The sequence below is a fragment of the Delphinapterus leucas genome, chromosome 5 (assembly GCF_059928025.1).
Source record: "Delphinapterus leucas isolate spDelLeu-1000000601 "Yukka" chromosome 5, BTC_Dleu_Yukka2, whole genome shotgun sequence".
NCBI lineage: Eukaryota > Metazoa > Chordata > Mammalia > Artiodactyla > Monodontidae > Delphinapterus > Delphinapterus leucas.
This window is the reverse complement of record NC_143133.1, coordinates 101,769,860-101,784,337: the sequence shown is the minus strand read 5'-3', so window position 1 is coordinate 101,784,337 and position 14,478 is coordinate 101,769,860. Positions and strand designations below refer to the sequence as shown.

At 39.0% G+C, this 14,478-nt stretch overlaps 1 protein-coding gene across 10 annotated transcripts in view; it reads right to left on the bottom strand.

Moving 5' to 3' along the window:
• The window catches only part of KLHL2 (kelch like family member 2), a 126,369-nt gene that overhangs the window by 23,771 nt on the left and 88,120 nt on the right, over window positions 1–14,478 (bottom strand). For all 10 annotated transcript variants that reach the window (XR_016393360.1, XM_089912288.1, XM_022561617.3 and 7 more), the window contains one exon: window positions 2,406–2,515. Coding sequence is in view for 9 of the 10 variants with exons in the window: in XM_089912288.1 (XP_089768414.1) it covers window positions 2,406–2,515 (110 nt within the window). In the remaining variant the exon portion in view is untranslated. The remainder of the gene's footprint in view (window positions 1–2,405; window positions 2,516–14,478) is intronic.

Here is a 14,478-nt window from a genome sequence, read left to right as displayed (position 1 = left end):
TCCTGGGTGTTCCAGAAACATAAGATGCCATGTGCAGAGGGACTGAAGCCTTGGGTATGTGGCTCCAGTAGAATAATGCCACCCATCAAGCCAACCCAGCTGAAGCCCCAGGCACTGCAGAGCAGAGACAAGCTGTCCCTATGTGCCCTGCATGAATTCTGCCCACAGACTGTGAGCATAACGACATGGTTGTTTTATGTCACTGCATTTTGGGGTGGTTGTTATGCAGCAGTAGAAAACCAGAACAGCCTCCGTGACATTTCTACAGTGAAGGCATTATCATAGCACTCTTCTACTGATTAGAACCCTTCAGAGGCTCTTCATCACCAGGATAAAGTCAATTTTTTTTCAAAAAATTTTATTTATTTTTGGCTGTGTTGGGCCCTTGTTGCTGTGCGCAGGCTTTCTCTAGCTGTGGTGAGTGGGGGCTTAGGCTTCATTGCAGTGCATAGGCTTCTTGTTGTGGCTTCTCTTGTTGTGGAGCATGGGCTCTAGGTGCGCGGGCTTCAGTAGTTGCGGCACACGGGCTCAGTAGTTGTGTCATGCGGGGTCTAGAAAGCAGGCTTAGTAGTCGTGGTGCACGGGCTTAGCTGCTCTGCTGCATGTGGGATCTTCCCGAACTAGGGCTTGAATCAGTGTCCCCTGCATTGGCAGGCAGATTCCTATTCACTGTGCCACCAGGGAAGTCCAAGTCAATTTTCTTTAACATGGCTGAGATGGTATTTTATGTCATCTTCCCACCTTATCTCCTACCACTGTGCCAAATATACTGTAAATTCTAATTGTACTGAACTAAAAGAATGCGATCATTCTTTCACACCTCTTTACACTTACATATTCTGTTCCCTCTACCTGGACTGCCCTTCTCCTTCCCACCCATCCCTGTTTCCCTGGCAAACTCATATGCACTTTTAAAAATTTGATTCATACATCTGAGCCACACTTAACTCCAATCTGTATCCAAGGAATGATTAAAGGCTCCTTCTGGACCCTCTACAGCATTCTGTGATCATTTATTACCCCACTGATTGTCCCTCTAGTCATGAGTAAAGGATTTTATTTTGCAGTCTTCTTGTATGCAGGACTCCATGGCAGTGTCTGGTACACAGTACGCACTCAACACACATCTATTAAACATGAATAGTAGTGTCTTCCTCTCCTCTATATTTCTGGCGTGTTAAGATTATACATTTCACAACCACTTTCACATATTTTTTTATTTGGTAAATATTATAAGAAATGTGTCTTTTTGCCCCAAGCAGTATGAATATCCTTGAGGAAAAGAACAACAAAGTTTATACAACAAATCACACAAAGGAAAAACTCAAGTTTCACTTCCTCCAAACACTGCAGGTTCATAAGCTTTTGCCCCCTGATTCCCACAAGCTACAAAACCTACCCAAAGAATAAAACCCACTGAGAAGCTTCTCCCTCCACCGATACAAAAGGTGCAGGTGTCTGAAAAAGGCAACCCCAACTTCGGAGAGACAGGCTACAACCAGACAAAGCAGCTGCACAGGGCTCTGGAAAGGGGGAAGGACACATGGAGAGGGTGGGGTGTAAGCTGCAGGGGCCAGTCTGAAGGAAGAGGTCAGTCTGGAACTAGCTAAACTTTGCCACCTGGGTGACTTCGTCCAACTCACATGATGGTGAAATTACTTTGGTTTGTGAATATTATGTTTATTTATTTATTTATTTTTGAAGTGGCTTCTTTTTATTAATTAATTAATTAATTTATTTTTGGCTGCATTGGGTCTTCGTTGTTGCATGCGGCCTTTCTCTAGTTGTGTTGAGCGTGAGCGGGGGCTACTCTTTGTTGCTGTGCGCAGGCTTCTCATTGCGGTGGCTTTTCTTGTTGAGGAGCACGGGCTCTAGGCATGCAGGCTTCAGTAGTTGTGGCACACAAGCTCAGTAGTTTTGGCTCATAGGCTCTTGAGCACAGGCTCAGTAGTTGTGGCGCACGGGCTAGTTGCTCCACGACATGTGGGATCTTCCCGGACCAGGGCTTGAACCCATGTCCCCTGCATTGGCAGGTGGATTCTTAACCACTGCGCCACCAGGGAGGTCTGAGAATATTATGTTTAGATCACAATTTTCCCTGGTATCTAGCTGTGAGAAGAAACCCAGTTCCCCAAAGGCCCTTTGTTTCAGATAGTTCAATGTATGCAAGCTCTTGCTGTGGGGTCAAGCACAAAACTCTGGTGTCTAACCATTTAGGGAAGCTCCTAAGGGGTGAGAACACAGTTATTTACACAACCAACAAGTCAACTAGCGGAGTTTCTCAACTTCCAGATCAAAGATCACTGGCTGTCACTACACATACAGGATCACAAAGTTACAAAACAAAGTGAAAGAAAGGAAAACTACTATATCACTGTACACTGGGAAAAGAAAAATACACTTACTTTCTCTTCTGAAGAAATGGTAAGTTTGTCACTCGAGATTAAGCTGCACACTTGTTCAATGCCGAGGTTGAGAAATTCTTCACTAAGTACGACATCTGCAAAATGTTGCTCTGTTTGGAGGTTACAAAGAAAACCCATTAACGCCACATTCTATTACCATAGTTTCAAACTGCTTAAAAAAGAAGAGGGTTTTTCCTAATCTAACCTATGAAGGAGAAAACCAAGTGTACTTCCTTAAGGCAAGAACTAACAAGACAAACCCAAACAAACTCTCCTGGGGAAGTGGTCTGTACTTGAGTGACAAAGTGGAAGCACAGGCAGTAAGGTAGCCTTACTGTACACTCGGCTGAATCACTTCTGTTTTTATAAGGGGGTGTTTTAGAGTTAAACATCTATATATTCCTTATCTGGTAATAAGACTATCAGTGTTGAAATTTGTAAAACCTTTTGATTACATAAATCAGATAAAGTACATGGTGTTATTATTCACACACTTAAATGTATTATGTAAAACATTAGAGGGCTTTAGGACATAATGGGGTAAGGAGGGGAAGCTGCTTTAATTGAAAACTAAAGACTAAACAAGGAAATCTTAAATGCTGGTCAGTCTGAATAGATAACTCTGAATTCTATGTAAGCAATTTACTTGCGGATCAAGTTACACTATTTTATACCCTCAATTCCTTTCCAGAAACCAGTGAAATTAGTAATTCTTAAAACTGAAAAAGAAACCCTTTCTTTGATTTCACAAATATACCCACTCCTCCAAAGGGGGGGAGGGGGTACTATTAGTATAATCAATGACTTAAAAACTTAAAAAAAAAAAAGAAAACTAATCATTTACAAAGTATCCTTTCCTCCAAATCTAGCTCTCATTTTAAAGCGTGAGCTCACAAGGAAATATGGTGGTCAAATCCCAGCTCTGCCACGTGCTAGTTTGTAAAACCTTGGGAAAGTTTTGTAATTTCTCTAACCCTTGGCTTCCTCATCTATAAAATGGGGATAATAAAAATACCTTACATAACAAGATTGCTGTGAGGATTAAATAAATTAATGGCTTGTAAGCATCTAGAACTGTGTGTGGTAAAGGGTAAAGACTCAATAATTTAGCTCTTATTGTATTGTGATCCCTATATTCTAAAGTAAAAATCTGCTAGGAATTCTAGGTATTTTCTAGGTCTTTACAATTAACTATATTCTAATAGTAATTTTTTTCAAAGCCTTTTTTTTCTAAGGTGAAATAAAAGATTCATTTCAAATGTATGTTTCAACATACCATAAAAAGGGTTAGTTGGCTTCCCTTGCAGAGAACACAGAGCAAAGCAATGCCCCCAGGATTGGAGAGATCAACAGGAGAACACAGGAAGCTGCAGCTGATTGAAAGAGACTCACAAGTGGAAACCGCATGTGAATCAGTGCGAGGGTAGGAAAATCTCAGCGTGGACAACTCTGAGAGTTAAAAACTCCAGGGGGACCCAGTCATAGGGGGATCCCCTCAATATTGTGAGATTTCCTCCAGGAGCTCAACCAGGTTTCCACAGTAAATATGAGAGAAGAATCCCCTCTGGCTTCTGGTAGGGGGAGGAGAAATGAATTTCAACAATTTGAAATACCCAAAGCAGTCTGTTCTTAATAAGGCCTGCCCTCAGGAGAAACTAGTTAACCAGAGCCTAACTGACCCAAGGAAGGGAAACACCCAACTCCAGCCCACTCCGGCCATCCTGTCCCACCTAGGGAGGGAGAAAGAAACCTGAGAAACATTTGTCAAGTTCACAGTCCAGAGCCATAGGCTCACTAACAAACTGAGACCTAATCATAGGAATACAGAAGGCTTCCCTCCCCACATCTCACTGCCACATCTCTAAAGGCCTGTTTACAGCAGTTCCTTTCACTGGGTACATCATGTCTGGCTACCAAGAAAAAAATTACAAGGCATTCTAAAAGGCAAAAAACACAACTTGAAGAGACAGAGCAAGCATCCAAACCAGACATGGCAGGCATGCTGGATTTATCAAACTGGGAATTTAAAACAACTATGATAAATATGCTCAGAGCTCTAACAGATAAAGCAGACAGCATGCAGGAACAGATGGGCAATGTAAACAGAGATGGAAAATTCTAAGAAAAAAGTAAAAAGAAATGCTAGAGATCAAAAACACGATAAGAAAAATGAAGAATGTCTTTGATGGGCTGATTAGTAGACTGGACATGGCTGAGGAAGCAACCTCTGAGTTTGAGGAAAATGGTGGATACATGTCATTATACATTGTCAAAACCCACAGAATATACAACACAAGCAGTGAACCATATATACTATGGTCTTCAGTTAATAATAATGTATCAATATTGGCTCATAATCTGTAACAAATGTACCACACTAAAGCAATATGTTAATAATAGCAGAAACTGTAGGAAGAACTCTCTGCACCGCCCACTCAATTTGTCTATAAAACTACAACTGCTCTAACAAATATTACTAGTTAAAAAAGAATGCACTGATAAAGAACAACATAAATGATTAATTTGTAACTGAATAATAGTTCCTGACCTTACAAGAAGTTTACACAAAAAAATCATTTCAGAAGTTTTTATACATAAATATTTTCACTTCCAAACACAGGCCTGTAATGATTTTGCACCAAGCTTCTTTTACAGTTTTAAAATCTGAATCAAAGAAAGAGATTACTGGCCTCCCTATACTTTTCATGGGGGAAAAAAATCTCTAGTGGTAACAAACACAACAGAGAGAAAGTAACTTTTCTATATCATGACTGTGTAAGTTACCCTAGACTCTTGCCTCATTAATCAGAAAAATGGACTTACTAAAAAACCTGGTAACATTTTAAAAATAATCAATTACTTAAATTTATAAGTAAGGGCATTAGTAAACTTTATCCAAAGTCAAGTTTGGGCTCTAAATTCATTGTGTACTCTTTACTAGTGATCAAAGGAGGTTAAGAGGGCAGGAAAAGTAGTCAACTACTACAACTGTACTGTCGACCTTCCCATATCCAGGGCTGTGAAACTCAACTGTATTCATCCTACATCATTTTATACAGGGGACCTGAGTATAGACAGATGTTGGTATCGGCGGGTCTCCTGGAACCAGTCCCCCAAGGATACACAGGGATGATGGCATTGCGAAAACCATAACATAGCTGTTATTCAAACAAATGAACCTGAGGACCCTCACCAATTACAAAAAAACTAGTCTAAATGAAAAGTGGAGAAAGATGAAATGTTCAAGGGAACTTTCATTGTAGAAAGTCATATACATATTTTTAAATAGTTCCAGCCCTCACATATGTTCTACTTTCTACCTGAACAACCTCTCCTCCTCAGTAAAATCTTTCGGTATTGGTATCTAATGCTTACCCCTTCACATTAAGCTTTCTTGGAAAGGTTTTGGCAATTATGTAGAGCATCACTAAATATGGAGGGCAGTATCTGGCAACATCAGGAGTAAATTAGTTTACTGTAAGGCCTGCCTTTTCTCTATTTATATGAACAATATGAATCTTCAAATGTTCTGCTGTATTAACTGACAGGCAATTTGGCAGGACTCTTGCTGGTTAATACACCCCAGGCACCCAGACACTCCAGATGACTGGCTCAGTCACTGTAAGGCACTCTGGGGCACGAGTGATATTTTAAATGTCTTTGGTTACACAGGTTTGTCCTGTGAATAATATTCTTAATTTAATGTCACCTAACTTGAGCATTTACTGATCCTTCCCACTAAACTTGAAGATTCCACCTACCTACCTACCTACAACAATTCACATAATTTATATGGCCTGACTTCAACCCACACACCAGCAGAACTCACGGTTATCCTAGGGCCACTATCCCTGGCCCAACCCTCTCTGTTTCCAGAACAGCTTACGCTTGACACTGCCAATTGTCTGTTATTTTATATGTTCTGAAGCCTTGGTCTCCAGATCCTACTGTTTCTTACCAGTCCATGCTTGCTCTGCATGACCCTACCAACCTTAAAACTTTAACCAATTCACTCAGTATCAAACTAAAAACATTAAAAGTAGCATCCATTCTTTTTGATGTGATGGTAAATAGGATTATTTCCTTAATCTCTATTTCTGATACGTTGTTAGTGTACAGAAATGCAACAGATTTCTGTATATTAATTTTGTATCCTGATACTTTACCAAATTCATTACTGAGCTCTAATAGTTCTCCGGTAGCCTTTAGGACTTTCTATGTACAGTATCATGTCATCTGCAGACAGTGACAGTTTTGGGACTTCCCTGGTGGCGCAGTGGTTAAGAATCTGCCTGCCAATGCAGGGGACACGGGTTCGATCCCTGCTCTGAGAAGATCCCACATGCCATGGAGCAACTAATCCTGTGCACCACAACTACTGAGCCTGTGCTCTAGAACCTGCGAGTCACAACTACTGAGCCCATGTGCCACAACTACTGAAGCCCATGTGCCTAGAGCCCATGCTCTGCAACAAGAGAAGCCACCGCAATGAGACGCCCATGCACTGCAACCAAGAGTAGCCCCCACTTGGCTATAACTAGAGAAAGCCTTAGCGCAGCAACGAAGACCCAACGCCACCAAAAAACACCCCACAAACAAACAGTGACAGTTTTACTTCCAGTTTGGATTCCTTTTATTTCTTTTTCTTCTCTGAATGCTGTGGCTAAGACTTCCAAAACTATGTTGAATAAAAGTGGTGAGAAGGACATCCTTGTCTTGTTCCTGATCTCAGAGGGAATGCTTTCAGCTTTTCACCATTGAGTATGATGTTAGCTGTGGGTTTGTCATACTTGGCCTTTATTATGTTGAGGTATGTTCGTTCACTCTATGTCCACTTTCTGGAGAGTTTTTACCATAAATGGATACTGAATTTTATCAAAATCGGTTTTGGCATCTACTGAGATGATCATATGGTTTTTATTCTTCAATTTGTTAATGTGGTGTATCACACTGACTGATTTGTGGATACTGAAAAATCCTTGCATCCCTGAGACAAATCCCTTTTGATCATGGTGTATGATCCTTTAGTGTACTGTTGGATTCGACTGGCTAGTATTTTGTTGAGGATTTTTGTACCTGTGTTCATCAGTGATATTGGTCTGTAATTTTCTTTTTTTGTGATATCTTTGTCTGATTTTGGTTTCAGGGTGACGGTGCCCTCACAGGACAACTTTGGAAGTGTTCTTTCCTCCGCAATTTTTGGAATAGTTTGAGAAGGATAGGTATTAACTCTTCTCTAAATGTTTCATAGAATTCACCTGTAAAGCCATCTGATTCTGGACTTCTGTTTTCTGGGAGTTTTTAAATTACTTATTCAATTTCATTACTTGGTCTGTTCATATCTTCTATTTCTTCCTGGTTCAGTCTTGGGAGCTTCTCTCCATTTCTCATTGAATTTTAACTTTTCCACCTTTGCAAGTAACAGGAAGGGACAATAGGTTTGGCTACTGTGCTGGTCCAGATTGCCAGCAGCAATACCATCTAGCAAATGCTTCCCCTTCAGCCCACTCCCATTTACATAGGGTATCATTCCATAGGTATAGAACTAGTGGTCTATCTCAACCACTAGGTAATACAGCTGTATTCACTGTCAAACCCAAGTTTGCCAGATGGGGTGAACGCACAGTCTATCACATTAGGCCTTTAGGAATCCTGACGTAAAAGTTTAGCAGTACAGTTAAGGTTTCTTGCTTAGGAATCACCCCTGCTTCTGGCCCCTGCAACTGCAGCCCTGGTCCTGGAACCACTGAATCAGGTAGGAATAAAAGGAAGTTGAGGTGTTGTGGGGTAAACTGTATAGTCATACCAGCATCTTCTCCCACCTCCTCTTCCCCAGATTCTTCTGAAAAGTGAAGGAATCTATCTGTTGAAGACCCTCCCTTGGTCACACCCACATGGGTATCCTTACCCCATGTTGAGTGTGAGCACACGCTTGTGAAGACGTGTAAGCCAGCCCTTCATGCCTTTACCTCCCCCAGTTTTAGACAACAAAAGTTTCAGTTGCCTGTTCTAAGTCTCTATCAAAGTACTACTCCTAGGATATCTCTCCTAGGATACCTCTTTGCTCATTGCTGGACATTATGGATTACTACTGTGGACTGAATTGTGTTCCCCCAAAATTTACATTTTGAAGACAACCGTTAATGTGGTTGTATTTGGAGACAGATCCTTCAAGGAGGTAATTAAATTTAAATGAGGTCATAAGAGAGCCCTAATCCAATAGGACTGGTGTCCTTATAAAAAAACACCAGTGGTGTGCATGCACAGAGAAAAGGCCATGTGCGGACACAGTGAGAAGGTGGTCATCTATAAGCTGGGAAGAGAGGTCTCACCAGAAACCAACCTTACTGGCAGCTTGATCTTGGACTCCCAGTCTCCAGAACTATGAGGAGGTAAATTTCTGTTGTTTAAGTCACCCAGTCTGTGGTATTTTGTTACGGCAGAAAAACTTTTGGAAATTGCAAAGCACTACAGAATGCAAAGAATCTTTCATTCAATTAAAAAAAATGTTTTTAATATCTACAAAAAAAAGTAGCATCCAAACCTATTACATTATTTTCAAAAGCATATAACATTTCTCTTTTCTTCTTTGTAACCCTTGTGCTATAAGAAAAAAAAATATTTTAGTGAAAAACACTTTGGTGATTTAAGCTTCTGGCAAGTACTACTGGAAACTGAGAATAGAGGAGGAATTATTACTCAGTTAATGAGATAGTTTTAATGAATGGCCAAGAGAACACATATAGCACATCTAAATAATATACTAATAAACTCTTCTCTAAGTGACATTAGAGTGTAGTTTAATCTGCTACCTTCACAATGGTCATTCTCAAACCTTATGCTGAAGATGACAGTTCCACTGTTGCCATCAAACCATCCTGCTTTTTGATTGTGGGCTAGAAATGGAACAACTGTGAGAAATACAGAGTAGTATTACCACATGGACAGGATCCACTATCAAGAGGAACCACTGCACATCTGTGCAGGTGAAAAGACATGTGCATACTGAAATGGGTCTGTTAGCTACCACCTCCATTCAGTTTTATGCCTCAGAATGCTTTGGGGTAAGGAGAATGGGAAGTGGTTTGTTTTACAGTACCTATAACCAATTCTCTTGAACTAAAATAAAGCAAGTCTTGTCATTTGAATGGGAAAAAGTATAATTCTGTATCTGTTGGAGGAAAAAAACCCTGTTGTCAAAACTGTAAGGGCAAAAGGAGCTTTACAAAGTTGTTATGGGAACATATAAAATTCAAACCACATTTATAAAGGGAATCGCTAGGCCATCTCAGAAGGAAGAGCTTTGGGTGTGATGAGATCACAAATTTTAGTCAACTAATGCAAGACACTTACAATACGGCAAGGCATTTCTCCAATACATATTTTAAAAAAAAGCATGGACTCCTAACAATACCTTTAATGAATTGGTAAAATCTTGCATGTGTTTCTAAAACATTAAAATAACATGAACCTGTAATGACTGACAGTGGCAGTTCTCAATTTTACGATTCCTATATGTATATTCAAATTTCTAGGCACCAAAAGCAACTGAAAACATGTTTAGATAGAAATTTGTTCACAGGAACTCTGTAGGAAGAAAGGCAAGAAGGTTAGTGCTACCTGTCATTTTATGTGTTCTTTATACAAATCATTATTTGCCTCTCTGCTGTTTAGTTCCTGTTGTTAAATGCTCTAATATTACCACTACTGCTAATAAAAATGATATATGAACATTTCTTCCCTGGCCTCAAGCTACAAAACCATGAAGATCAAAATTAAAAACAAACAAAAAACCCCAAAACATATCCCTACTATGAAACTGTGTACTATTTCATACTGCCGGTAGGAGTATAAATTAGTACAAGCTCTATAGACATCAATATTGAAATCTCATCCTACAAATACACTTGACCAGTTATGAAATAACACGTTCCAAGTTATTCACTGTGGCATTGTTTTTAATAACTGCAAAAGAGTTAATTGGTTGGCATTGATTAAAAATGGTACAATTACACAATATTCTGCATCTATAAAAAAGAATAAGAAAGTTCATGCTATGAAGAGAGTTTCAGGAAATGTTGCCAGTTTGAGGGGAGAAAAGGTACTACTGAAGGAGTACACAGAATATTAGCTACCTTTTGTGTAAAGAAAGGGGAAGGATAACACTATAGATTCATGTACACTGGAAAAGTATAAAAGGAACTAATAAAAACACTTCCCTACAGAGGAGGGCATACCTAAGGAGGAGAGAAGTAGGACAGATGTGGAAAAAATGTTTTCAGTGGATAGCTTGGTACATATTATTGTTATATGAACCATGTGAATAGATCACCTAGCCTCCCTCACCCCCACAAAACAAAAAAAACCCCAAAACTAATACTAGTAACTACATTTGTCGGGAGACGGGGGGTAAGGGGGAATGACGGACAAGGGTGAAAGGGAGACTTCTTCAATATACACCTTTCAACACCCTTGTGTATACAGTCAAATGATCTTTGATAAGGATGCCAAGACCACTGAAAGAGGAAAGAACAGTCTCTTCAAAAAACAGGGTTGGGGGCTTCCCTGGTGGCGCAGTGGTTAAGAGTCCGCCTGCCAATGCAGGGGACACGGGTTCATGCCACGGTCCGAGAAGATCCCACGTGCCGCGGAGCGTCTGCGCCCGTGAGCCATGGCCGCTGAGCCTGCGCGTCTGGAGCCTGTGCTCCGCAATGGGAGAGGCCACAGCAGTGAGAGGCCCGCGTGCCGCCAAAAAAAAAAACAACAGGGTTGGTAAAACTGGATACCCACCTGCAAAAGAATGAGGGTGGGCTCTGGTCTTATACCATACACAAAAATTAATTCAAAACGGACTAAAGACCTAAACCTAAAATCCCAAACTATAAAACTCTAAAAGAAAACACAGGGGAAAAACTTCATGATGTTTGATTTGGCAATTTTTTCTTAGATATGACACCAAAAGCACAGGCAACCAAAACAAAAATAGATAAATGGGACTACATCAAACTTAAAAACTTTGTGCATCAAAGGACACAATCAACAGAGTGCAAAAGCAACTTATGGGAACTGGAGAAAAATATTTACAGATCATATATCTAATTAGGTGTAACTATCAAGAATATAAAAATAACTCCTACACCTAATAAATAGCAAGAAAACAAACAATCTGATTAACAAATGGGCAGAGAATCTGCATAGACATTTTTCCAAAGACATACAAATGGCAAAAAAAGCATATGAAAAGATGCTCTGTAACATCACTTATCATCAGAAAATGCAAATCAAAACCACAATGAGACATCACCTGACAACTATTAGAATGGCTCATCAAAAAGACAAGAGACAAGTATTGGTGAGGATGTGGAGAAAGGGAACCCTCCTGCACTGTTGGTGGAAATATAAACTGGTGCAGCCACTATAGAAAACAGTATGCAGGTTCCTCAAAAAAACTAAAAATAAAACTACTGTATGATCCAGAAATCCCACTGCTGATATATATTTGAAGGAAATGAAATCACTATCTTGAAGAGATATCTGTATTATCATGTTCACTGCAGCATTATTCATAATAGCCAACATATGGAAACAACCTAAGTGTCCATTAACAAATGAATGAAAAATGATACACACACACACACACACACACACACACACACACTCAATAGAAAAAGAAGAAAATTGGGCCATTTGTAACAACATGGATGGACCTTGAGGGCCTTATGCTAAGTGAAGTAAGTCAGATAAAGACAAATATTATATGATATCACTTATATGTGAAATCTAAAACAGCCAAAGTCATAGAAACAGAGTAGACTGTGGCAGTTACCAAGGCTTGGCGGGGTTAGGTCAAAGGGGATAATCTGCCAGTAACAAGATGAATAAGTTCTGGGGATCTAACATACAGCATGGTGACTACCATCAACAGTAATGCATTACACAGTTGAAAGTTTCTAGGAGAGTAAATCTGAAATGTTCTCACCACAAAAAAGTAATAGTAATTATGTTTTGTTATTCAATTGTGTGAGTTCATTATATATTTTAGATATCAATCCCTTATCAGATATATGATTTGCAAATATTTTCTCCCACTTTGTAGGCTGCTTTTTCACTTTATTTATTGTTTCTTTTGCTGTGCAGAAGCTTTTTCTTAGCTTGATGAAGTCCTACTTATTAACTTTTGCTTTTGTTGCTTGTGCTTTTGGTATCATATCTGAAAAATCATTACCAATGTCAAGGAGCTGTTTTCATCTAGGAGTTTTATGGTTTCCGGTCTTACGTTTAAGTCTTTAATCTATTTGAGTTAATTTTAGTTAAGTGCTGTAAGATAGGGGTCCAATTTCATTCTTCTGTATGTGGTTATCCAGTTTTCCCAACACCACTTACTGAAGAGATTGTACTCCCCCCACTGAATATTCTCGACTTCCTTGCCAAATACTAGTTGGTTGTCCACAAGGGGGTTCTTACCAGGCTCCCAATTCTGTTCCATTGGTCTATGTGTCTGTTTTAATGCCAGTACCCATCCTGTTTTGATTATTGTACCTTTGTAATATAGTTTTAAATCAGGAAGTGTGATGCCTTTAGCTTTGTTCTTCTCTCTCAGGACTGCTTTGGCTATTTGGGTTCTTTTGTGGTTCCACTAAAATTTCAGGATCTTTTTTCTATTTCTGTGAAAAATACCACTGAAATTTTGATAGGGACTGCATTGGATCCATAGATGGCTTTGGGTAATATGGACATTTTAACAATATTAATTCTTCCAATCCATCAATGCAGGATATCTTTCTATTTATTTGCATCTTTTTCAATTTCTTTCATCTAAGTCTTGTAGTTTTCAATGTACAGATCTTTCTCCTCCTTGGTTAAATTTACTCCTAAGTATTTTATTGTTTTTGGTGCTATTGTGTATGGGGCTGTTTTATTTCTTTTTCATATATTTCATTGTTACTATATATAAATTCAACTGATTTATGTGCTGATTTTGCATCATGCAACTTTAATAAATTTGTTGATTAGTTTCAACAGGTTCTTTTTTTTTGGTGGAGATCATATCATATAAGATCCTATCTGCAAACAAACAATTTTACTCCTTCCTTTCTGACTGGGTACCTTTTCTTTCTCTTGCCTGACTGCTCTGGCTAGGACTTCCACTACTATGTTGAATAGGAGTGGTAATGGTGGGCACCCCTGTCTAATATCTGATCTTAAAGGAAAAGCTTTCAACATTTTGCTTTTTGAGTATGACATTAGCTGTGGGCTTGCCATATATGGCCTTTATTATGTTACGGTATGTTCCTTCTATACGCAATTTGCTGAGAGTTTTTCTCAGGAAAGGATGCTATACTTTGTCAAATGGTTTTTCTGCATCTACTAAGATGATTGTATGATTTTTATCTTTCATTCTATTAAGTGGTGTACCTTACTAACTGATTTGCATATGTTGAATCCTATGCATAAACTCCACTTGATCATGGTGTATGACCCATTTAATGTGCTGTTAATGTCAGTTTGCTAATATTTGGTTGAAAATCTTTGCATCTGTATTCATCAAGGATACTGGCCTATTATCTTTTCTTGTAATGTCTTTATCTAGCTTTGGTATCAGGGTAATGCTGGCCTTGTAAAATGAATTTGAGAGTTTTGCTCCTCTTTGACGTTTTGTAAGAGTTTGAGAAGGATTAGTGTTAATTCTTCTTTAAATGTTTGATGTAATTCACCAGTGAAGCCAACTTGGTCCTCGACTTCGCTTTGCTGAGAAGTTTTTGATTTCTGATTCAATCTCCTTATTTGTTATTGGTCTGTTCAGATTTTCTGTTTCATGAATCAGTCTTCATAGATTGTATGTTTCTAGGAATTTATCCATTTCTTCGAGGTTATATTGGCATATAAACATCCATCATAGTCTCTTACAATCCTTTGCATTTCTGTGGTATAAGGTGTAATGTCTCCGCTTTCATTATTAATTTTAATTCACTTTAACCTTCTTTTTTCCCTAGTCTAACTAAAGGTTTGTCCATTTGGTTTATCTTTTCAAAAAACCAGGCCTTAATTTCACTTACCTTTTTCTATTGTTTTT